This window comes from Lipotes vexillifer, unplaced genomic scaffold, assembly GCF_000442215.2.
Source record: "Lipotes vexillifer unplaced genomic scaffold, Lipotes_vexillifer_v1.1 scaffold499, whole genome shotgun sequence".
Lineage (NCBI taxonomy): Eukaryota > Metazoa > Chordata > Mammalia > Artiodactyla > Lipotidae > Lipotes > Lipotes vexillifer.
In genome coordinates, this window is record NW_006782754.1 from 130,854 (window position 1) to 157,158 (window position 26,305).

General features: G+C 36.4%; 2 protein-coding genes across 2 annotated transcripts in view; both read right to left on the bottom strand.

The window, feature by feature from the left end:
- SLCO4C1 (solute carrier organic anion transporter family member 4C1) overlaps positions 1–24,805 on the bottom strand; it is a 60,278-nt gene extending 35,473 nt beyond the window's left edge. Inside the window, exons 1-2 of the mRNA XM_007455384.1 lie at positions 24,460–24,805; positions 21,118–21,381 (exon numbers count right to left, since the gene is read on the bottom strand). Coding sequence (XP_007455446.1) covers positions 21,118–21,381; positions 24,460–24,805 — 610 coding nt within the window. The remainder of the gene's footprint in view (positions 1–21,117; positions 21,382–24,459) is intronic.
- A 2-nt stretch (positions 24,806–24,807) lies between these two features.
- The window catches only part of SLCO6A1 (solute carrier organic anion transporter family member 6A1), a 136,537-nt gene continuing 135,039 nt past the window's right edge, over positions 24,808–26,305 (bottom strand). The window contains exons 15-16 of the mRNA XM_007455385.1: positions 25,128–25,377; positions 24,808–25,081 (exon numbers count right to left, since the gene is read on the bottom strand). Of these exons, the coding sequence (XP_007455447.1) occupies positions 24,808–25,081; positions 25,128–25,377 (524 nt within the window). The remainder of the gene's footprint in view (positions 25,082–25,127; positions 25,378–26,305) is intronic.

Here is a 26,305-nt window from a genome sequence, read left to right on the forward strand (position 1 = left end):
AACAATTTCTATTTGCAGAAATTATAATTGTCTTTTTGGAACACTTAATTGGTTCCAGAACCAATGGAAAAACTACTAAAAACAATAAAGGAATTTAGTAAAGTAGTAAAACATAAAATTAATTTTGAAAGAGATAAAAAAAGAATATACAAAGAAATAAGTAAGATTCACATGCATAAGTTAGCTGACATGATGGTAGAAATACCAATGTATAGTAAGAAAGATAAACTAAATACACTTAGAAATAAATGTGAACATCCTATATGAAGAATACTTGTCTACCTAGCATCACTGAGAAGCAAGCAAGGTGGGACAGAACAAGGAACAGTATGTCATAGAGGCATGGTGCCAGAGAAAAATTCTAAATCTGAACAGCAATCTTTCTATGTGGGGAAGGAATAAAAGCTAAATAATTTATTCAGAAGGAACATCTGTCTCAACCAGAGAAAATCCCCACTTGTCCAGACAGAGTTCCAGTCCCTCTCCTGCATGCATACTATGTTATGCAGGACTCTAAAATGGTCCCCAAGATTCCCCACCCTAATTCCTGGGACTGTGAATGTGACAACAACACACCTAATTCTGTTACAGTGGCAAAAGGGATTCTGCAGAGTAAGTTCACCTTACTAATTAACTTAAGTTACTAATCGGTTGATTTTGAATTAGTCAGAAAGGAGATTATCTGGCTGTGCTCAACAATCTAATCACATGAGCACTTTAAAAGCAGAAAGCTTTCTGTGACTAGCAGAAGCAATGAGAGAAATTTAAAGCAAAAGGGCTCTGTGAACCTTTGCTGCCTTTGAAGATGGAATGTGGGGAGCTTCTAGGAGCTGAGAGCAACCCCCACTGACAATCGTCAAGGAAATGGGGATCTCGGTTCAACAATTAACAAGAAACTGATATTTCACGACAGTTTAATAAGCTTGGAAAAGAATTCTCTAGAGCCTCAAATGAGAATGCAGCCAGCTGACACCCTGAGTTTGAGACTCTAAGCAGAGAACCCAGAGCTGTGCCAGACTCTTGAACTATGGAGAGTGTAAGATAACATATTTGTGCTTTTTCAAGTTGGTAAGTTTGCGTAATATGCTATGCAATAGAAAGTTAATACAAACATCTTACAAAAAGCTGGCCAAGGAATAATTCACTTCATTCAAAGGTAAATAATAACCAAAAAAGAAAAGCAAATGCATAGCAGAACAATTACCATATTGCCATCCTTTAAAGTGATAAGAACAATTGCTTCCTAAAATCAAAAGGTGAAAACAGGGACTTAATAAACTCATGAATGTGGTGAGATAAGGGATTTTAAAAAAAGGAAAAAAAATGGGCTGAAAGAACTCTGGAAAAACATCCCCAAACAGAAATAAAAGTCACATTGCAATGGATAAGAGAGACTGGAGACTGTGAGAATTACAAGGACAGACAGAAAAGGCTTGAGAAATACAAACAAAATTAAATGAACAAAACCTAAGACTTAAAAGATTAGAGAGAAAATTGTAGAAATGATATTCAGACAAAGAAAATAAACATGCATAATCAATCAGAATAGAAAAAAAAATATATATATATATATTCAAAGGTAAAACTTAATAAATGAAAACTGATCTATAATTTTAAAAGGCATAGAAAAACCCTGGAAATTTTGATGCAGAACTTTCAACACTAAAAGTCACTGAATTTTAAAGATGAAGAAAGACTTCTTTGAACAGTCAGGAAAAAAGATAGTCACTTAGGCAGAGGAAAAAAAAAAAAAAAAAACCCTTAGCTGGCATCAGACTTCTTTAAAGCAACATTAATCCCATAAAGGAATGACAAAAAAATCAGTGAAAGATGAGACTCAGAAATTTTACACTCAGCCACACTCTTATCCAAATATAAAGGCAAAAGACAAATATTTAACATATTTAAAATCTCATGGAATTAACCTTTCCTTTAAAAACAAAAAAAAAAACAAAAAAAAACACTTACTAGAGGGTACATTTCAGCTTACCACGAAATAGTCATTCAGAGATGCATCATGGGAACCTAAAGAGACTATTCATCTTAAGTAATATTAAATAATTTATTAAATTGTGTCTGTTATAATACAGCTTTACAAGATAGATAGATTTACCCCCTATGTGAATTCTGAGGTATTATTGCTTAAGAAAACTATCTGAACCTCGAATTTCAACTTCTAACGTGAAATCAAAAAATTTCTGACAAAATACTTAACGCTAAATTAAAGGGATGTGATTTGACAACACACCACAAGAGGGAGCTTCTATGTTGTTTATGAACACAGAGGAGTGTTGCCAATAAAATTAAGGCTTATTTTACTTAATGAACAAACCAGTGTCTAGTCCTGCCCAGTAACATGTGCAGGAACTAAAGGCAAAAAGGCAAAACGGCAAAAGAAAATCCATATACCAGAATATTTAGAAGTTAAATATCAAGCTCAGTGCAGCCCTCACCCTCACCTAGAGGTCCACAGCCTACTCCCCACCAAGCATTTACCTTCAACACCTATACGTTTAAAGAGACCACCTTTTCCTCTGGCCCATCTTGCTGCCAGGGGCAGGGAAGGATGTTGCAATCTTGAGATGGTATTCCACTCCCCTAGCCACACTTTTCTGACAGTACTTCCAGGAGGTGCCCATGCCTCCTGAGAAGCACTGTTTTCTGGGGAACCCAGTCTGCCTAATTACCTGCGTCAGGTACTTTGAGGTGGCTAACTTTAACGAAAAGCAACCTCTCTTTCTCTCTTCCCAGGAAGTAACTGTAATTTTCTCCCCCTGGCTCCACTTCCCATATTCAACCCCCAGCCCTGAAAAGGGAGAAGGAGCTGCTGCTTTTCTTTAAACTTGACCTTCCCCAAGTCTACGTAGCAGCTTCTGGCCTGGAGATGGTAGCTCATCCCTACCTCCCTCTCCTATAACCTCTGTTCACTTATCCTGTGTACCAATCTTGCAAAAATCTTTCTCACAAAACTTTAAGAGAAGAACAAATTATCTTTGAGTTTCAGTGTTTGTGATATGGGTCGCTCTAAGCACAGGGCTCAGGGCAAGACCCTTCTTGTCCAGACCTAAGGGCAGGCAGCTGGTGGCAGCTTTGAGAAAGAGGGGGAAAAAATACTCTTCTTGAAGGTGGGGAGCAACACTCAGAAGTCCAGACTTCCCTTGCTTGAGACAACTGATACAGGAACAGGAGATAGGCCAGGTGGCAGCAGGGAATTCTTGGGCTGCTTTGGTTCATAAAAATAGATAGCGTGGGTGGGAGCAGGCAGCATAAGGAATCTCACAGACAATTTAGGACTCTATATTTATGGGTACTAAAAAGTTGAGAGAGCCTTTGCCTGTGCAGCTAACCCACCTGAGATGCTGACCTGATCACTCACCTCCCATGGGAACCTAACTCAGCCAATAAAGTGATTTTTCAAAAACAAACTATCACGGCATCCATACAAAGATGTTGTAAGAAAAAAGACCAACATACTTTCATTAAAATTAAGATTAGGACACGGACCACAAAAATATTTTCATGGAGTAGGTAAAAAATGTGAACACATCATAATGGCAAAGCAGAAATGAAATAACTTAGAAAAGAAGTGGTGAGAGGAAGAAAGAGGATATGAAGCTTGCACTGGTAGAACTCAGAGAAAAAAGTAAAAGGGAAAAACTAAAATCTCATAGAAAGGAAGATAAAACTGAAAGGGGTACAAGGGTGAACAAATTGAGAAAACACAGTAACAGGCACATAATACAGAAATTAGAAAAGTGAGTAAAATGAATGATAAAGAAAAAAAGCAGAGGAAGTGCTAAGGATATAAGGTAGCCAAAGAAGATCATACATACACATAATTGAAGTATCTGAGAAAAAACAAAAACTAATATCATGGAACGAAATACTCAGATATGTAGTTTAAGAAAATGTCCCTAAAATGTTAATATGCATGTAAATCTATATAGTTCAATCTGCATAACTGGGTGCCAGGGAAACATGACATCAACAGTCATCACCAAGATAGAGCTTCAACTGGACTTTGAAGAGACTCCAAATTTCATAAACATATGGACTCTTGAGAATATTCTTGGTAGAAAATATGAACAGTATATTATATATCCAGTGTCATGAGCACTTCTAAATGATTTCATAATACACAGGTGGAAAAAGCCCACTGAGAACTTAAATAATATAAGAATGGATAAGAAATTCCTTAAAAGGCAATGATCAAATTACGAATGTAAAAAAGAGAAACAGTGAAGTCACAAAAATGAATAACACCTTGTGCTAAATAACATATTAATCTTTAACTACAATGAAATCTATCCTATTTTACTCACACTGTATTGTTCCAGAGGAAAAAAAATATAAGCTTTCACATAGACTTCCCAGCCTAATCTTTACAACTTTCTGCAATCATTTTACCAGTGAAGAAACTGAAGCCCGAAATCACATGCTATGCATAGTCAGATTTTGCAACACACCCTAATAATCTGATTCCTATTCTTCTGACCCTCCAATATATACTCCATGATCTTTAAGCTATAATTTAATGAGCTGAACCATCATCTAAAGAGGAAGATTTCCCCAAGTATAATTTATAGAACCCTAGGCTTCTGAGAATTTCCATAAACAAAAGGATGCTTTGGTCAGATTAGTTTGGGAAACACTCTATTATAGCACTTCTCCTCTTAGATTAATAAGCATGCATTTATATGTAATATGATAAAGTTTTATACATTATTTATTGTATATTCAAGTTGCTTTTTTTCTCCATTGATGTCTAACAGCTCACAGAACTAGTGTTCCATAAAACACACTTTGAAAAATACTGGTTTGAAGTATGACAAAGGTGTCAAGTAAAACAAAACAATCCTAGATAATTAAAAAATTTAAATGTAACCCCTGTATAGACAGACATAAATCTTAAACAGCGTTATCAATGATCGTTTAATGATTCATAGTGCCAAGATTCAGGATTTTGCTTTCCACCTTTTCTATTACTACCCATCTCCTTTGGAGTGAACATATACCATCACAGATGTAGAAACTGTGAGGATGGCTCCAAATCTCAATTTTGAACGTCCAATGTCTTATGTTCTAGTGTTATATTTCTAATGCCAAATTTCTACCTCAAAACCTAAAACAAAATTCACAATCTTCACCACGAAACCAACTTCTCTACCTGATTTTCCCATATGTGTTCATAACATCCATTTTTTAGTCATCAAGTTTAAAACACAAAAAGCATTCAATAATATATTCCTTGTCTATAATGACCGTATCATATGCTTTTCCTACTGATATTATACCCATTGTTCAAGTCTAGCTAAAACTCCACTTCCTATTAAAAGCTTTCACCTAAGTTGTCCAAAGGAAACCCTTTCTTCATTTACTAGTATCTTTCTTCATTCAGTGACAATAAGCCTGTATGACTCACTAGGCTCTTGATTACCATACCTTACTTTTACCTTATCCTCATTTATGTTAATAGCAATAATAATAGTAGTAATACTTATGGGGTGCTTATCTTATACAAGGTCCTTCACTGGCATACATTATCTTCTCTAATCCCCATAAAAAATCCTATGAAAGAGATACTATTATTTTCCTCATTTACAGATGAGTAAAGTCAGGACTGGATTAACTTCAAAATCTCTAAGATTTAAGAGCCTACGTATTTAAGAGATTCATCTCATGGTTAACGGTGACACAAAGTAAAATTAATCAGTTACTTAAATAATTTGGGATGTAAATTCAAAACATTTCTGTAAGAGCTTCTGACTATCAAGATAGACAAAAACTTTTGATATAAGATCTAACAGTCAACCTCCTTATGGTCTCTAAAATACAAACTCCTGACCTACCAGACCATTAACCCATTAAAAGATATGAAAACCAGAATCCAACATCATGAATATAATAGGAATGACCACAAATGCATAAAAAAAATTTTTAACATTAGAAAAGTCTATGCATAATCATATACCAAGAAATTTGAAAATCTCTTAAAATAAAAATATTGACTATAAATGATATAAAATTTGAATGAAGATATGATTCTGAAATAAATTGAAATGGGAATCAAAAGTGTACCTCTAAAATCAACATATCCAAAATGGTTTTTCTGGAGAATTTATATCAAAGCTCCATCAAAAACAATCAATCCTTGTGTGTTATTTAAATTGTTCCAATATAGAGAAGAAAATTAAATTTCCCAATTTGTTATGAAGTATTAGCACAATTTCACTTCAAAACAGCAGTCATAGGCTTCCCTGGTGGCCCAGTGGTTGAGAGTCCGCCTGCCGATGCAGGGGACACGGGTTCGTGCCCCAGTCCGGGAAGATCCCACGTGCCGCGGAGCAGCTGGGCCCCTGAGCCATGGCCGCTGAGCCTGCACATCCAGAGCCTGTGCTCCGCAATGGGAGAGACCGCAACAGTGAGAGGCCCGCGTACCGCAAAAAAAAAATAAAAGTAATAAAAATAAAGACAAACAAAAACAGCAGTCATTTGTAAGGAGGAACTTACTTAAATCAAAATAGTTGTTATAAGACTCAAGTTAGAATATGTGTATGGATATTTTTACGTATTAGTTAAGGTTGCAGTAGGACACAGACAAAAGAGATAACTGAAGCAAATTTAAAAGTTTTGTATGGATGTGGATTGTTTTATGGGTGGATTTTTTACAAAGGCAGAGTTAAGGGAACAAACGGTGCTACTAGGCAGTTACCGAATCCCTGCAGCAACGTGGCCTTAGGTAGAGACACACAGCAACTCCCACACTAGGTCTTGTGGGGAGCACACCAGGGAAATAAGCACAAGAACCTCCTTCTTCCCCACATGCAAACTCCCACTGGCTGAACCCAGCTAGAAGCCGGAAGGCAAAAGTGCACGGCAATATAGTCCGTGAGGCTTATTCTAATAAAGCAATAAGACAACTGACAAGTTTGATAATGCTCCTGTCTGTAATCACGTCTTTTTCTATCATCCAGATCATGTTTCCTTTACCTCCTGCCTATCCCTTAGCTGGTGAGGGATTTTACAAAGTTCTTACAAGTCTTCAGCTGTTCTGTCTCTATTGGGTTGCCACAGTTTTCCTTTCAACAAGTACTACTGGGTTGGGGATATTAAGAGGCACAGGAGTGAATTCCCTCAGTCCAAAATACACTCCTCCTTGCCTCTGATTAGAAACAACCCAATTTCCCCTTTGTAATGAGGATCCATCACTTCTGTCAGTTCAGTGACCATCTTCTCTTCCTGTTGATTATTTAGTATGAAGACCAAGGCAGGAAACAAAAAATCTGTAGGTGGATTTTTAGGTACAGTAGCAAGAGGCTCCAATCCATTGCCACGCCCTAGTTCACTACCCTGTGTATGCTGGCTATGGAGGACCCAGCAACACAGAATGGTTTCTGCCTTATTTAATGCATATACCATATTCTGTAGAGAAGGAAATCTTATCCTGCAAGTTATAACACAACAGACACTATTCTACCGAGTCAGCGGCTTGTGGGTGTTGAGGTACATATTAAGACACACAAGTGAATTTCATGAGCAGAAGTTTGTTACCATAATTCTTCTGCAAATGAACTTCTTCATCAGAAGTGATGTTGTATAGGTTATAATAATGAATAAGGCATTCTGTAAGTCAAACAACATTGAGTGTTGGTAGAAGTATTGCAGGCAGTGAAAATAAATTCATATTTAGAATATTTACTTGTCTTGGGAGGACAAATTGCAAGCAGGATATATATTTTTTCATTGCCCTGGGGTATAGTGGTTGCCCTAGGGAATGTTACCAAACCACTGTTCTCAGGACTGACCCCTGCAACTGGTAAACTGAGCAACCAATCTGCAGTACAGGTTGTTAGACCAGCCATTATGAGGGAAAGGGCATTTGTGGAACCCATGTTTAGCTTCCTTTTATGCTATATGGCCATTTTTTTACATGGGACAATTCCATAAGCACCACAGTGGCTGGGGAAAAACATTGATTGACACTCACTGGACAGACCATCTTTTCTTCCTGATTGAGAGCCTCTTCTACAAAGGATGCCCTCAAGTGAGTATTAACATGTGGCAAAAATAGCTTTACATTCTAGGCCCATGCCCAGAAGCATACTACAAATCTCTTGGCTGGAACTCCTCGTACCTTGTAAACAACTTTCATTTTTGTTTTCTTCCAAGCTTCTGACTGGCCAGCTTATCTATTAGTGTTGTGCATGAATCAATATAAATCTGTACCTCAGGCCTTCCCTTCTGTAAAGAGAATTTCCACTGACCATTGCCTTTTAGGGACATGCCTGACTGGGGTTTTTCTTCAAAATGTTCATCTTTGGTGGGTGCCAGCAAAACCCCACTGTAAGCCAGGCTACACCTCTTCCTCCTCTGTTAGCCAGCCACAAGGAACTCTGTGAGATCCTTTTAATAAGGACATCTAGGTTTTTGTAGTAAGACCATGATAACTTCTGCCTATAATAACCTTTCTCTATTGAAAAAGAAGGAAGTGAAAGTCAATAAAAACAAGCAGGCTAGTAGTATGAGATACCTGCCTATATAGTTATTTGTGCCTTCCAAATCTGCTTGCATCTACCAATTCATTTAACAATGAGATGTCTAATTTTCACATGTCTAATTTTATGATTTGTTACAGTAGATAACATACACTTCATGATGGGGAGTCCAGGCTGAACGGTGCTCATAATCCTGTTTACCAGCATTAAGGAGCAAACCAATAGCTGCTTTTCAAGAGGAGAATAGTTAGGCAGAAAAGCTTGGTCTTACTACAGAAACCCAGGGGTCCTCACTGGGATTTCCCTATTGGAGACTTGCCCGAGGCTTCCTACATCTTCCCTGTCTGCCATAAACACTGTCATAAACACTGTCCATACCTGCTGCAAGAACTTCATCTTGTTCCAGAACTCAGAAAGCCTTTGAACAGCAAAGGTTAATTAAAACAGCCTGTGGAGTAGATAAAACCAAGGCTATGGCCCCACTCCCTGTTAATGCCATTGAATGGATTAAGGTGGCCCCAAGCAAATACTTTTAATTGGAAAATATGGCTCAAGGAAAAGTACCTAAGGGTATGACTCTCCCATTAGTCTGATAAGCTTAATTAAGTTCAGAGAGACAGGAGGTTAAGAAGGACAAGATATAATGCAAAACTATGAGTGTGGTTATTGGCATATATATCTGAATCAATTAGTTTTTGAAACATCTGCACTATCAGATGAACCATTAGCCTCTCCTAGGAGAGATTATGACAGAATGAGTGTTAAAATGACCCTTAGTTCCCAAATTTCTACAGGCAAGAAACAGGCTGATACAGCTTCTAAGCATCTAAGTAATATATTCCCCATTTGCCCTCTTTAAATATAGCCAAGGATAATTTTTAAAAAAGACCAACAGAGAACAATGAACTATGAAGCCCCTCCCAAGAAGCAGAAGGAGAGTTTACTCAAGGAACAAGCATGACAGCTTCCCAGTGGGATTTCAGGATTTCTCTGAATCAGTGACTCCTGTGTATTTTCCCCTTTCCAGCCAGTAATGATTATTGTGACAAAAACATTAGTTATACATTTCTGTTTTTAAAAGGAGTAAACAGAGAGTGTTATTTGGAAATACAAAGAGAGTCAAATCAACTCAAAATGTATCACAGATTTAAATGGAAAATGGAAAACTATAAACTTTTTGAAGAAAAGAAATAGAAACTCTTTGGGATCTAGGACTAGGGAAAGAATTCTTAGACAACAAAAGGAAAAAAGTGATAAACTGAACCTCACCCAAATTAAAGTCTTTTGCTCTGTGAAAAACCCTGTTACGAGGTTGAAAAGGACAAGCTACAGACGAGATGAAAATATCTTCAAACCATCTATCTGACAAAGATCTAGTACTTAGAATACATAAGTAACTTTCAAAACTCAACAGTAAAAGGTAAACAATATAGTTAGAACATGGGCAAAAAACATGAAAAGATATTACATGAAGGACAAACAGATGGCAAATGAGCACAAGCAAAGATTCTCAACATCATTAGCCATTAGGGAAATGCAGATTAAAAGCATAATAAGATTTTACTACAACCTATCAAAATGGCTAAAACAAAAAATAATGACAGCACCAAATGCTGACAAAGGTGCAGATAAACTGGATCATTCATATATTGCTGATGGGAATATAAATTGGTACACTCTGGAAAACAGTAGTTTCTCAAAAAACTAAGTAGAGAACTATCATATGACCCATTGGTTTTACTCCTAGGCATCCATCCCAGAGAACTAAAAAGTATGTTCACACAAAAATCTGTACACAAATGTTCATAACTTTATTTGTAATAACCAAAAAACTGGGATCAACCCAAATGTCCTTTAGCAGGTGAATGGTTGAACAAACTATGGTAAATCCATACCATGGAATACATACTAGTTAGCAATAAAAAGGAATGAGCAACTGATAAATTCAACCCTGATGAGTCTTCACAAAATTATTCTGAAAGAAAAAAGCCAACTCCAAAATGTTAAATACTGTATAACTCCCAAAATATAGTAAAATCTTGAAACAGAAAAATGTTATCATAAGATGACTTATAATGGAAAACCTTTAAAATGTAAATATTTATGAGAATCATTAAAATATAAAATGAAATGCTATGCAAGAATAAGAATGCTCACATGCTGCAAACTATGAAAAATATTATACTAACTCTACAAGAAATAGGCACAATAAAAATATTAAGACAATCTCAAAGTTGTTCTCCTTGAGAAAAGAATAATGAACTGGGTTTTTTTCTCTTTGTACTTCTTAGTATTATCCAAATTGTCTGCAATGACCAGTAGAACTTTTCTAATCAGAAAAATAAAATGTATTAATAAAAATCACAACAAAGGAGGGTTGATTAAACATATTATCTATAAAATGAAATAAAATAAAAACAAATATTCTGCAGTTTTGTCTTTTTTAATATTTACAATATCCTATATTCTAAGTTAAAAAAAAAGTAGATATCCATAATTTCAAAATCTTGTTTCTTTAAAAATGTGCATTTGAATGTATATGTGAAAATGTGATGTAAAGATGTATGAATATGTATAAAGGTTAGTAAGAGGGTGTGAGAATGTGTGTGCATGAGTGTGTGTTAATGACTATGTAATGTACAAGTGTAATTATGCATAACTATTTGTGAATACATGTATGAATGTGTGTATATATTAAAAAGGCTGAACAATACTGACAGTGTTATCTAGGCTCTGTTATAAAAAAATTTTATTTCCTTACTTTTTTATTCCATATATTCCATTTTTTTCCCTTCTATTCCATTTTTGTTTGTATTTTTCTATCTTCTGATTGGCTTGCAAAGGGACATATCATGTTTTAAATTAGGAAAAAAAATTTAAAATATTTAGAAAGAGTCAACTTGGCTATCTAAAAGGCAATATTTAATATGTCATATTGAGTAGCTCCAATTAATCTGAGCTACAGCAAATAAATTTATTTTCTTATCTCATAAAAAGAATACAATCCTGGAAACATAGCTAATTAAAACCTTTTCTAATATATTACTTTGAAAGTGTTTAGCCAACTTTTGGGATATGTCAATATCAGGTGGCACCTAAAAGAAAGTATGTATCATATTGAAAGATTTTTAGTTGTTCATATTATCTTGTAACTACCATTGACAATAACAAACCAAGAAAGGCAGTTTTTTTTACATTAATATAGCTGTTACTTAATTATCATGCACATCATTTTTATTCATTGCTACCATTTAATGAGCACTTACCCACACCAGGCACCACCTTATCACTATTTGTGTATAATTTCCTATGAAGTAGCAGTTACTATCCCCATCATGATTTACAGTTGAAGAAACTTGTCCAGGGTCACAAAGCTCTATCATACAGTGCTTGAGCAAAAATTTAAACTGTTTTGTCTGATCTTAGTATCCCTGCTATATTGCTGCATACTTTCACTCAACGTAATGTGCTAACAGCATTAAAATAAAAGAGAAAAAATACATTAAAACACACATTGGTTATTTGTGCATTTTTAAGAACAGTGACTAAGAAAAAAGAATTTCCTCATTTCTTTCTTACCACAAACCACATTTTTACCAACCTTTCTGATGTAAGCAAAAAGCATTACTTAATCATTACCTCCCATACATTATACCTAGACACAACTTTGCCTATGGTCCACTTGAATGTCCTACCAGAGCATTTCCTTATATTTCATACATGAAGACAAATAAGGGTAATCACTACTAACAGTCTATCAAAAAATAACTCTGACATTTTATCACCACTTTAGAAGTACAGTAGATACATAGTGAAATCAATATTTTATCAAGTAATTAAGATGAAAACCAAAAATAGAATATCACTGTATTTTGCTTCTATTTCTGAATATGCTTCTCATTTTAGCTTCCTTTTTCATACTGCAAATTTTTCAGATCCAAAATCTTACCCGTAAAGATCATCTATGGCAAATAATTTTTGCCTCTGATAACTTACAATTCTTCCCAAGTCAGTGGCCAAAAGAAAATTCTTTATGGAATATGTTTATTCCATAAAGCCAAGTTTATGGAAAATGTGAACAGAGAATCCCAGATCGCCTTTATCTGCCATTACCTACTCTTACTGCTTTCTACAGAAGGACAATTCATCAGACTCCTAATATGCCTCCGTTGAAGGGATCCAATCGTTCATTTATATATTTGACAACTCAACAAACATTTCTCAGGTACCTACTATCTATCACACGCTGTTCTAGGTGCTGGCCATAAGGAAGTTTCTAAATTCAACAAGAGCTTCAAAATCACATACTTAGACATAAGACAGCATAGAGCAGATTTTTCCAAAGCCTGTTCACTGAAACACTAATCTGGAGGGAGAAAATGTAAAGTGAGTAGTTGAAGCAGGGTAAAAGGGACAAGCATACCAACGGAGTTCCTGGTCAATAAGTTCAGAACTATACATTTCATATTCCCTAACTAAAGAGGCACACAATGCATTCACTTTTACAGCGATGCAATAGAGACGCCTCTTTAACTTTCACCTTTTCCCAAACTCATTGAACTACGGAACCTGTGTTTAACATACTTTTTTTGTATTAGTAATTTTTATTGGAGTATAGTTGCTTTACAATGTTATGTTAGCCTCCACTGCACAACAAAATGAATCAGCCATACACATACAGCTATCCCCTCCCTTTTGTACTTCCCTTCCATTTAGGTTACCACAGTGCATTAGGTAGAGTTTCCTGTGCTATACAGTATGTTCCCATCATTTGTCTACTTTATACATAGCATCAATAATGTATATGTGTCAATCCCAGTCTCCCAATTCCTCCCTCCCCACTCCTTTCCCCCTTGGTATCCATACATTTGTTCTGTATGTCTATGTCTCTATTTCTGCTTTGCAAATAAGATGATCTATACTATTTTTTCTAGATTCCACACATATGCGTTATCATACGATATTTGCTTTTCTCTTTCTGACTTACTTCACTCTGTATGACACTCTCTAGGTCCACTCACGTCTCTACAAATGACCCAAGTTCCTTCCTTTTTACGGCTGAGTAATATTCCATTGTATATCTTAATACCTTCAGAAACTCTGCTCGGCAGATCATATTTTGAGAAATGTTGGGATGTTACTTTCTCTTGTTCAAGGCCACTCATTTTAAAATTTATACCTATCTGCAAATTATAACTGTGGGCAGAACAGAGTTTGTGCTAACATCTCATTGACACATGCTTTCATACTTATTTTTCTCAGTGAGTTTCCTCTATTTCAAAAGTTAGGTCATTTGAATTTCAACAAAACTGGCTACATTAAGGTATGTAGTATTTCATGATGGTTGTGAAACTCCTATTTTAAAGGAAAATATAAAGCAATAATCCTGAAATGAAAAGAAACCTTTTTCTGTATGCCCACAATTGACTTTACAAAATAAGTAAACACTAAACTGGACACATATTTCCCAGATGCCAAGCAAAATTAAAGCATCCTGTATTGAACTGGTGGTTGAAAAACTCTAAGATTCTTGGCCCTATGTCTTCTCCAATCTAGGCAAGCATTCCATATTAAACAAACAAACAAACAAAAAACCTTAAGAATACAAGACAAAGACAAAACAGTAACTAAAAATTAAGTCTGACTTTGAGTCCCACTCTAATCATTTTCCTAGTTCAACATTTTTAGGTAGTCAGCCTGTGTAACCATAATCCTTTAATGCAGAATTCTCCCTGAAATACCATTTCTAAAATAATAGAAGTTTAGTGATGAAGCAAAAGGGAAGTGTTGAGAGCTACATTCTTTTGAGAGAAAGGGGTGAAAAAGAGAAACAAGAAAATAATACAACTTAGGAAAATTTATCCAACTATTGGTCAATAAAGAAAAAGAGCTTTACTGGATTTAGTAATTACTTCTCTACAATTCCTAAGTATTGTTATTTACTAATGGCCCCTGTCACAAAGTTTCAAAGAGAAGAAAATATTATTTTGTTTACCAACATTAAATTGACTCATCCAAAGGAAATTAAAAAGTGCTTGAATGAAAACAAAATGTTATGTGGTAAAGATTTATTTATTTATTTATTACATTTTTAGAAATATTTAAAAGTTATATTAAAATATGACATGCTATGTTAATGGTCTATTAAAATATATCAAAAGTGAGTGGCAAATATGATTTACTTGAAAATGTTTTATGACATTATTCTATCTTCAGGTTAACACATACCAAAATTAGCCCTTAGAAGCATTTTTCTCCGTTAAATTTAATTCTTCCTTTTTCCTGTGTTTGTCCATAACAAGCAAAACTTCTCTTTGATAAATGTTATCTCCATTCAAAGACAGATAATCACCTGTAAACCTTATGTGTCCATTAAAACTTCCGTTAAGAAAATACTTTCCCAAACCTACTTAAATTTATTTTTTATTGAACAATAGAAAATTCAAGCTGATTCCAAACACATTTTTCTACCTTTTTGCTAACTCTTAACCTCCTTCTGTGTAATTCTCACACCTGTGGAAATTATACATGCTTATCATATTTCATATTTTGTTTTCTTCTACTTACAAACTATATTACATTATTTTAATCTCCTCTTACAGAGATTATTTCATCCAAACTGAGCCTGAGTTTGGTTTACCTCAAGTTCAAAAAAACAACAGCAACAAAAAAAGCATACAAGGGAATATGTTAATTCTCTCAATGTCAGTTTCAAATTAAATTACATGTATGATTTCAATTAATAATATTATTTCTTAATGTTATGCTCTTTAGGTTATTTATGTAATGTTACCTAAGAAGATTATACACTTCCCTGCTTCTAATTTACTTACAAAAAGCTTTCAACTAATTTGTTTTCCTTTTCTCACTTAAATCTCCAGTTTTCCTCTATATTCTCCTTAGAGTTGGATAAATAACTCAGATTTTTGGTTACAGAATCCCATACATGCAAAATGGGTTAATTCACTTGAGCAGACAAGTATAAAAAATAATGTAAAAATTTCAAAATAGCAACCAGGCATTTTCATATATTGACTGTGGGAGAGTAACTGGTATATTCCTTCCTAAAAGTCAGTGTGACATTATCTATCAAAAATTAGAATGAGGAAGCCCTTCAAACCAGTATTTTCATTTCAATGAATGAAGACTAAAGAACAACTTGCACATTTACATAAACATACATGTCCAAAAATACACACTGCAACACTGGATATACAGTACGCAGTTCATACTTAAGTCCAAACCTGAATTCTTGATTTCCACTCCCACTTCTGTTCTAACCCAGTCTTCCACATTAGAGTAAATGGCTCCAGTTGGTCAAACCAAATATGAAGGAGTCACCCCTTCTTCACAATCAATCCACTAGAAAGACCCATCCCTTTTTCCTTTAAAATACATTGAAACCCAAAGTGGACAGAAGGAAAGAAATCATAAAGATCAGAGCAGAAATAAATGAAATAGAAACAAAGAAAACAATAGCAAAGATCAATAAAACTAAAAGCTGGTTCATTGAGAAGATAAACAAAATTGATAAACCATTAGCCAGACTCATCAAGGAAAAGAGGGAGAGGACTCAAATCAATAAAATTAGAAATGAAAAAGGAGAAGTTACAACAGACACCACAGAAATACAAAGCATCCTAAGAGACTACTACAAGCAACTCTATGCCAGTAAAATGGACAACCTGGAAGAAATGGACAAATTCTTAGAAAGGTATGACCTTCCAAGACTGAACCAGGAAGAAACAGAAAATATGAACAGACCCATCACAAGTAATGAAATTGAAACTGTGATTAAAAATCTTCCAACAAACAAAAGTCCAGGACCAGATGGCTTCACAGGTGAATTCTATCGAACATTTAGATAAGAGCTAACAACCCATCTTTCTCAAACTCTTCCAAAAAATTGCAGAGGAAGGAAAACTCACAAACTCATGCTATGAGGCCACCATCACCCTGATACCAAAACCAGAAAAAGATACTACAAAAAAAGAAAATTACAGACCAATATCACTGATGAATATAGATGCAAAAATCCTCAACAAAATACTAGCAAACAGAATCCAACAACACATTAAAAGGATCATACACCATGATCAAGTGGGATTTATCCCAGGGATGCAAGGATTCTTCAATATACGCAAATCAATCAATGTGATACACCATATTAACAAATTGAAGGAGAAAAACCATATGATCATCTCAATAGATGCAGAAAAAGCTTTTGACAAAATTCAACACCCATTTATGATAAAAACTCTCCAGAAAGTGGGCATAGAGGGAACCTACTTCAACATAATAAAGGCCATATACGACAAACAGACAGCCAACATCATTCTCAATGGTGAAAAAGAGAAAGCATTTCCTCTAAGATCAGGAACAAGACAAGAATGTCCACTCTCACCACTATTACTCAACACAGATTAAGAAAACACTCCCATTTACCACTGCAACAAAAAGAATAAATACCTAGGAATAAACCTACCTAGGGAGACAAAAGGCCTGTATGCAGAAAACTATAAGACACTGATGAAAGAAATTAAAGATGATACAAACAGATGAAGAGATATACCATGTTCTTGGATTGGAAGAATCAATAGTGTGAAAAAGACTATACTACCCACAGCAATCTACAGATTCAGTGCAATCCCTATCAAATTACCAATGGCATTTTTTACAGAACTAGAACAATCTTAAAATTTGTATGGAGACACAAAAGACCCCAAATAGCCAAAGCAGTCTTGAGGGAAAAAAACGGAGCTGGAAGAATCAGACTCCCTGACTTCAGACTATACTACAAAGCTACAGTAATGAAGACAATATGGTACTGGCACAAAAACAGAAATATAGATCAATGGAACAGGATAGAAAGCCTAGAGATAAAGCCACGCACCTATGGTCAACTAATCTATGACAAAGGAGGCAAGGATATATAATGGAGAAAAAACAGTCTTTTCAATAAGTGGTGCTGGGAAAACTGGACAGCTACATGTAAAAGTATGAGATTAGAACACTCCCTAACACCATACACAAAAATAAGCTTAAAATGGATTAGAGACCTAAATGTAAGACCAGACACTATAAAAGTCTTAGAGTTTTATATTTTGACATAAATCACAGCAAGTTATTTTTTAATCCACCTCCTAGAGTAATGGAAATAAAAACAAAAATAAACAAATGGGACCTAATGAAACTTCAAAGCTTTTGCACAGCAAAGGAAACCATAAACAAGACAAAAAGACAACCCTCAGAATGGGAGAAAATATTTGCAAACGAATCATCAGACAAAGGATTAATCTCCAAAATATATAAACAGCTCATGCAGCTCAATATTAAAAAAACAAACAACCCAATCCAAGAATGGGCAGAAGACCTAAATAGACATTTCTCCAAAGAAGACATACAGATGACCAAGAAGCACATGAAAAACTGCTCAACAACACTAATTATTAGCAAAATGAAAATCAAAACTACAATGAGGTATCACCTCACACCAGTTAGAATGGCCATCATCAGAAAATCTACAAACAACAAATGCTGGAGAGGGTGTGGAGAAAAGGGAACCCTCTTGCACTGTTGGTGGGAATGTAAATTGAGACAGCCACTATGGAGAACAGTATGGAGGTTCCTTAAAGAACTAAAAATAGAACTACCATACAACCCAGCAATCGCACTACTGGGCATATACCTAGAGAAAAATCATAATTCAAAAAGACACATGCACCCCAATGTTCATTGCAGCACTATTTACAATAGCCAGGTCATGGAAGCAACCTAAATGCGCATCAACAGATGAATGGATAAAGAAGTTGTGGTACATATATACAATGGAATATTACTCAGCCGTAAAAAGGAACGAAATTGGGTCATTTGTAGAGACGTGGATGGATCTAGAGACTGTCGTACAGAGTGAAGTAAGTCAGAAAGAGAAAATCAAATATCGTATATTAATGCATATATGTGGAAGCTAGAAAATGGTACAGATGAACCGGTTTGCAGGGCAGAAATTGAGACACAGATATAGAGAACAAATGTATGGCCACCAAGGGGGGTGGTGGTGTGGTGGTGTGCTGAATTGGGAGATTGGGATTGACATGTATACACTGATGTGTATAAAATGGATGACTAATAAATAAATAAATAAACAAAAAAATAAAATACACTGAAAATCAATCACTCCTCTAGATCTCTACTGCTACCAACCCCATCCCAACCACCTTTATTGCTCACCTGAACTACAATAAAAACCTCCTGGGTGATTTCCTCCCATCTACTCTTGTCCCTCAGAACAACAGAAGCCAAATGATCAATTAAAAACATCAATAAGATCATGTACCTCCCTGTGTAAAACTCTCTCATGAATTCCCATTGCACTTGAAGGAAAATCCAAATGCCTCACACTGGGGTCTACCTGACTCTCAAATTCATCTCATGCCACATTCTCCCTCGCTTTGATCATGCTGGCCAAAACTGTGAATTCCTAAAACCAGCCAAGCTGTTTCCTGCTCCAAAGCCCGTGATCATTTTTTCTCCTGCCTGGATATAATCTTCCTTGGCTGGGTCCTCATTATCCAGTTTTCAATCACAACAGCATTTCCTTGCCCACAAATTTTCCCTTTTGTACACTATTACTTCACACTACTTGTTCTGTTATACACTCACCTCAGTCTTCAGTTATCTTGTTTGTTTATTTTGTATTTCTTCCCACTAGTATATAAAATCCAGAGGGCATGAAATAGTTTCACTGCTATTATTTCAGCATCATGTATAGTCCATATCAATAAATATTCCTCATAGGAATGGCAGAATAATGTAAGGGCAACCTGAGTTTTTGCTTTTATTTGCCACAGATAAACTATTATTTAAATTATGAGCCTTACTTTAGAGTAAAAATTTTACAGATCAGCCAATTCCTCTACCTAATCTACCTCAACTAAAATAATGAAAAATATCAATATGAATTTGGTGAAAACTTGCACAATATACAATAATGTACTAAAAGTTTATAACCTGGCTTCAGCAACCTTCTTGGCTTCATCTCTGGCCACAAACACACCTTAATTTGTGGCCATTTCCCTTTAGTAAATATAAATTATTCAGACTGGCTGCAACTCAACACATGTATGGCAAGAGAAGAATAAGAAGATGGCTGAGGACAAATCAGGCTTTTGCACTGGACTAGGTGTTTATGTTTTAGTTTAGAGAGTCAAAGACTTTTTTAACAAAGTCTGTATACTTTAAGAACAAACAGGGCATCTGATCAACTGGAAAAATGAGGGATTAGATTCAGTACAAAGATCAACACCTAAATACTATAGACTCAATATTTTTTTGCTATCATAGAATCAGTTTTGTATTTCTTGTGTGACAGACTAAAATTCAGCTTTTCCCTTTCCTCTTTGAAATTAAGATTTCAAAGGTATTATACTAAAGCCTACATATGTTTTTCCCAAATCTACCCCCAGAGAAAGTATGTGAAGTTGGCCTGATAAAATCCTGTGGAATCTTAGATAATATACTAGAATCTCGTAACTGTTCTTTCTACTGATAACACATGCACCTTATCCAATTCATTCCAAACTGTATCACATTTTAAAAACATCCTCTCTTGGTCCATATGCTTGCATATTCTATTTTTATTTCCAAAATGAAGTCTGCTTTCTAAATAAGTGCACCCCTACAACCGTGCTACATGATATATACTTTGTTATTGAAAATATTTTCCCATTTGTTGTCATTCTATAATTGGGAAATAGATTTAGGGAAATGTTAACACTTTAATATGAATTTTCAAAATTAATACAAATATAACAACCTTAACTTTTAAAAAATAATGCCTATTGTGCAGGAGGCCCCAGTTCTCTTTTCTTCTTACTATAAGCCTTTTCTTCACTTACCTAACCTATCAAAACTTCAGATTTTGTAGCCCTCTGATTTTATTTCAATACTTGCTATTAAAAGTCTCAGGAAGGACAAAAAACATTAAGGTCTACTTTCATTAGCACATTTCTTGGGCTCTACCATAATTGTTTTTCCATTAAAAAGGATTATTTGGAGGAAAAAAAAGGGAAGAAATATAAATAATCAAACTTCCTTTCTGAGCCTTTAAATAATGTACCTACCAGAGCAACACTTTAGGTAACTCATGAAGTTCTGTGTCTCTAAACTAGAGTCAAAAGTAAAGCTAGTTTCAGTTCTCAGGAAAAGCCCCACTCCTACAAGTTTTACCTCTCTTTCTCAAATCAGGAGTTAACATGTCCAGGGTGCAGAGCTATAGGCACAGCAAATAAAACCATAAAGGGAAAAACTAGATCTTAGAACCCCAGTGAAGTCACACCACCTGCAAACCAAAACAAGTCATGTCTTTTCTGAGGAAGATTGTGTATAATATGGGGAATGAGTATTAGAGGATTAAAAACTTGGAGAACCACTGAAGGGATGATTAATGCGCAATCTGTCTCAGTAATCTCCTAACACAATTCACATCATAACAAAGCAGTAAGCAGTGGAAGAGACTAGCCCTTACCCTATTTACCCATACAAGTGAGCTGCAATATAGAGTTGCAGTATAACATAGTTTCATACTACTTCTTAAAATAAGCAAAACACAACAGAAACTTACCTTCAAAAAGGGACCCGAATTGGTATTTTCCACTAAAAAATTTTGGCAATGAATATACAAGTGCTCCCAATCCTATCATAAAGGATGCAAACGCAAGCCATCTTGGTTTGTGTCCTCTTTCACCAATGAATGATACAAATAAAGACAACAAACAGAATGCGATATCATAGCTTGATGATATCAAGCCTGTCAGGGAACTCTTCAATTCATAGCGCTTCTCAATAGTGGAAATGCTAATATTTACTAGGCCATTTACCACCATACCTAAAAGAAAGAAGAGGAAATTTAAGTGCATTATTACAACTTTACCATATAGATTATGATTATTAACGACATACTAAAATTTGATTGTTTGTTTCTTTTGATAATTTTAAATGTACCAATTTTTAAAATCTCAATGTTTCAAAGCTAAGCAAGCCAAACATATTTCCTTTACAAATCAGCTCGCTTTTAAATTATACACTTGTGAATTTTCAGATGTTAAATAAAATTGATGCTTATCACATACTGAATTATAACTAACTTCATTTTTCTTTAAATGACAAAAAGACTGGTAAAGTCTCATGAGGCTGGTTTGCTAGAGAGTTCCAGGTGTAGCATAGTCCCATGGACCTCGCTTGGAAGAGTACAAAATGTAGAGGTGATTGAGAGGTCAAATACTAAAACTGCTCAAATTACTCAATCTTTAAACATATTTATAACATGAGATCCTTGACTTAATCTTAAGAAAGGTGAAATTGAGTTCTCAAACCTCTATTTTCTTCTAGCACTCTTTAAAGTTATCATTTAAAAGTTCCTGGGGCAAAAATAACAAACTGAAGTCTTATTTTCACCACTGGCATTCTAAATAATAGGCAAAGTAACAGAAAAAAGAAAAATAAAAAACCATTATACTTCATCTGCTCATTATAACCACGATGAAGGAGTACAAGATAAACAAGGAAAAGCTGAAAATCCAATTTTGACTGACAACGAAAATGTCCTGTTTGGATATAGATTAAATATACAGAAGTTTAAACATTACTATAAAGTGAAAATAAAAAGCATCTGATCAAATTACAAAGTTTTTAACTGATTATTCCTTTTACTTAAGAGGCTGCCATGAATTGTTTTCATTCATTAATTAATAGAAAGAGTATATCCAAGTCATGACCTCTATAATCTCTTCAAATTTTGCTTTATCAAGACTGTAACTAGGAATGTATTTCAAGAAAATTTGTATAAGTTTTAAAAGTCCTAACATGATTTTTACTTTTATGCCAGTTTAATAAATCTATAAGCCAATTTATAATTCTTAATGTTTTAAGAAAAAATTTCTAAGGTACCTAGGAATGACACATTTATAAGGAGATAAGGTTGTCTGAGAATTTGAAAATTTCCCATCTAAAATCAACCTTCCGACACCCTTGCCATACTGATTAACAGTCAGTCACTAGAACTCACTGTTTTTATGGTAAAAAATTTTCTAAGAAAGCAAATTTGCAAACTCTTGTGGAAATACAGCACTTTAAGCCTATGATCCCAATGTGAATTCTATGCTACACAAGTTCCAAGAACTTTGCTTTTAAAAAAAAGAAATTTCATGAAACATTGCATACTATGTCTATTGTAAATGCATGAAGCTATGAGGTACATTAGGAAATTAAGTGCTAAGAGAAATCCTGTTTATCTTTGAGAAGTGCTGGGTTAAGTAAACTCACTTGACAAGTTTTGGGTCTTTTTAGCAATTAATCACCTATTACTATATCATGGAAATGGTCTTCCCAAGGATCTTGTTTGAAAAACACGATAATAATGTTTTCAGTCATTCAGACTTAAACCCAAATAAGAACTTACTGGGTCACTTTCATCTCAGATTATACTTCTGAAATTGGAGATTTCTAGGTAGAGTAGCTCCAGGCTAAACTTGACACATTTCTCTAAGAATTTCAATTATATTCGATAATAATTTTAAACAATATTTTATATTAAATGTAAAATGATATATTCTGGAATAATACTGAAATTTCAGAATACGTTTAAGATAATACACAAGACAAGGAATTTTTTACTTGTGCCCAATTTGTTTGAACTTTTCATTCCCTTGACACTAAGATGCTTCACAATCACTGATTTTGGACAACTGAGATCAAGATGTTGAGAGAAGGCCAACTTTGGTGGGGACAAGAAAGGTGGAAAAGGAAGTAACTCTTTAGCACAAAACTGTCCCTAGTAGAAGAGCTGCAGACTCACAATCAACAAATATTTACTCAGCACCTAACCTGTGCAAGGGACACTGAGTTGCTTTAAGACAGTGGAGCAGGAATAAGAACAGGAAGAATATATTTAGATATAGTCTTCTGTTAATCTTAAAAAAGAGCAATTTCAACCCACCTCCTCCCCCCATTTTTTTTTTTTTTTGGATTAGATTTCTTTCAATCAGTCCTTGATTGCCTCTTTACAAAATATTTTTAAACTATGACTCAAGTGACCAAAAAATATCTACATACCATCAAATTCTAGCTAACCATCAGCATGTCCTTGAAGATGCTGCACTTTAATGTCCCCCTCCTTAATTTGTCACCTTAGTGTAACTTCCCATTTCTTTCATTCCCTGCATGCTTTCCTTGAGGAGAGTCAGAGTCCCTCTGCCCTACTACTCACTCCTCCAAATCAGGCTTAGATTGCAAACTCCTAGGGTATAAACCTGGACTTTATCAGTAACTCCCAAGAGAATATAAAAGAGATCCTTAAACAAACAACCTTACCAGTTAACAACGCCTGAAGCCTTTGCGGATTTACTCACTGGGCTCCACGTGTGAATCCAATACACTCAAACTATACTCACAAAACACGAATGCCTAGATCTAACCGATACCATATATTTTCAACAAGTTTCTCCTTCGAGAACCACCCTACCTCAACTAAAAAGTTATTAATTCTTCTCTTCCAGAAACAACGTAAAAAAAATCCTTTTAATAAGGGGATTTAGCAAAATGTATGTTTTTGTAACGTACAGTGGATCTCCCCCCGCCCCACCCCCCAGCAAAAGGTTCCCGAACGAAGGCTCCACTCATCTTTGTAGGAATCGAATCTTCTAGACTGAAGTAGAACACTAAAGAGAAAAAGCTTGCATGGCCAGTTTTAAATGTTTCCATAAAAGAGAAGCTAAAATGTAGATTCCTGAACCTCACTGGTTGACGTCGGTGCGAGCGCTTCCAAGTCCCAAGCCTGGGGCCACCTAGCTCGGCGCGTCGACCCCTCGGGCTCGCGGCGCACCTGCCCTCTCCTCCCCGCCGGCCCTCCGCGCCACCCTCGCCCCGCGCAGGCCCACCGCCCTCCCGAGCCGGCTCTGGACCTTACCTTGCGTGAGGGCCAAAAGGCAGTAGTGAAACAGAAAGCCCTGGGGCGTGTTGCAGCACTGGAGACACTGGGGTTGGAAGTTGCCCCACCCGCAGGGCCCCTCCTCATACTCTGACAGTGACTCTGGCCCGGACCGCTCCTGGGAGCCAGGAGGAGTTACTGAAGAAAGAGGTGGCTCCGGGGACTTCTGGGGCTCCTGAGGCTCCTGCGGCTGCGAACCCTCTCTCAGCGGATTGGCGGACAAGACAGAGACCTCGACGGAAGAGGGCGATGGACACAAACGGCGCGGGCTGTCTGGACTGGAGGCGACGAAAGCCGGGTTCTCGATGCCTTTGCAGCCCTTCATGATTAGGGCTCCCGTGCGTCTGAGCCGCAGAAAACTCCCGTGCGTCTGAGCCGCAGAAAACTAAGTCCCGCTCTGGCTCCTCCTCCGGGCAGGTGGCAGCGCCCCCGTGCGGGAAGAGTTCCCGCCTGCCGGGCGTCAGTCTGCAGGGGCTCTCGCCGCCGCTGGGACACTCCTCCGCCAACTCGCGGCCGCCTGCGGCGCAGAACGCGGGCGTCTGGCCCGGCGGTTGTGTAGTTGGCGCTCCGCCGCGCCTCACCTGTCGCGTGGGTGTGCGGCCTGGCGGCCACCACGGGAAAGGGAGAGGGCCCTCAGCCCACCTCACTGCTTCCCAGAGCCCAGGGACTGAGAACCAAATAAAGGCTGTGAGAGTCTCCTGGCCCTAAAGTTCCCCTTGGGTGCTGCCGGGAAGGCTGTAAACACAGTTGCATCAGGAGATCGTTCAAATCCGGCGGTTTTTTTCCCTTTCTGCTTACCAAACCAGGCTAGGTCTGGACTCCAAGAATCAAGCAGTCGCAGGCACAATAGTTTGGATTCCATGAGCAACGTGGTAAGACTTTCACCTGTAACTCTCCCTAGAAACGAAATCCCCAGCCGCCCTTCAACACCGCAGCCATTAGCATCACGACAGAACCCCTTGTTTTAGCTTTCACTTCCCCAAAACTGAAGGAATAGGAACTCAGAAACTTTAAAGCCACATATATAATATTCTTTCTGCTGTACATTGCCTATCTTAAGATTAACAATAGTGATAGTCGTGTAAATAATTTCTACCTGTGGAATAAATAAGAAAAACACTTTGAAGAACTGAAACCATTATGCTAATTGTAGTTACAATTCATTCTTTCATTCATTCACCAAAGCATATTTATTTCCTGAGTGCCGAACACTGTTCTAAGTTCTGGGGGTACAATAGTGCACAAAAACTGACAAACAGTCCTACCCTCATGGTGCTTTCATTCTAATGGGAGACAGAAGATAAGTAATAAATATGTAGTGCATCTCTACAAATGCTATGGAGAAAAGTAAAGCAAGGACAGGCTGGAAACTGTGCGTGTGTGTTAGGGGAAGGGGGAGAATTTGATGCAATATCTTAAAGAGGGTGGTCGGGGAAGGCCTCGCTGAGAAGGTGATATTTGAGCAAAGAACTGAAGAAAGTTAAGGGAGGGAGCCTGGTATATTGGGAAAGTAGTGGGACTGCAGTGGAATGAGATGGTTGGAGAGCAGTGGGAGTTGAAGGCAGGTAAAGGGGTGCAGGTGGGGTGAGGGAGAAGTGATTGGGGCCAGACCCTGTAGGCTATTATAAGGACTTTAGCTTTTATTGTGATTAAAATAGGAAGGTTTGGAGCTAAGGAGTGACATGATCATGGTATGATTAGATTTTCAAAGGACCCATTCTCTGTCCCATTCTGAAGATATACTAATACATCCCAAAGTAATATATTTTAAACAGAGACATTTTTAAAACTATATATCACGGTCTTGGAACGTTTATCTTTCCCT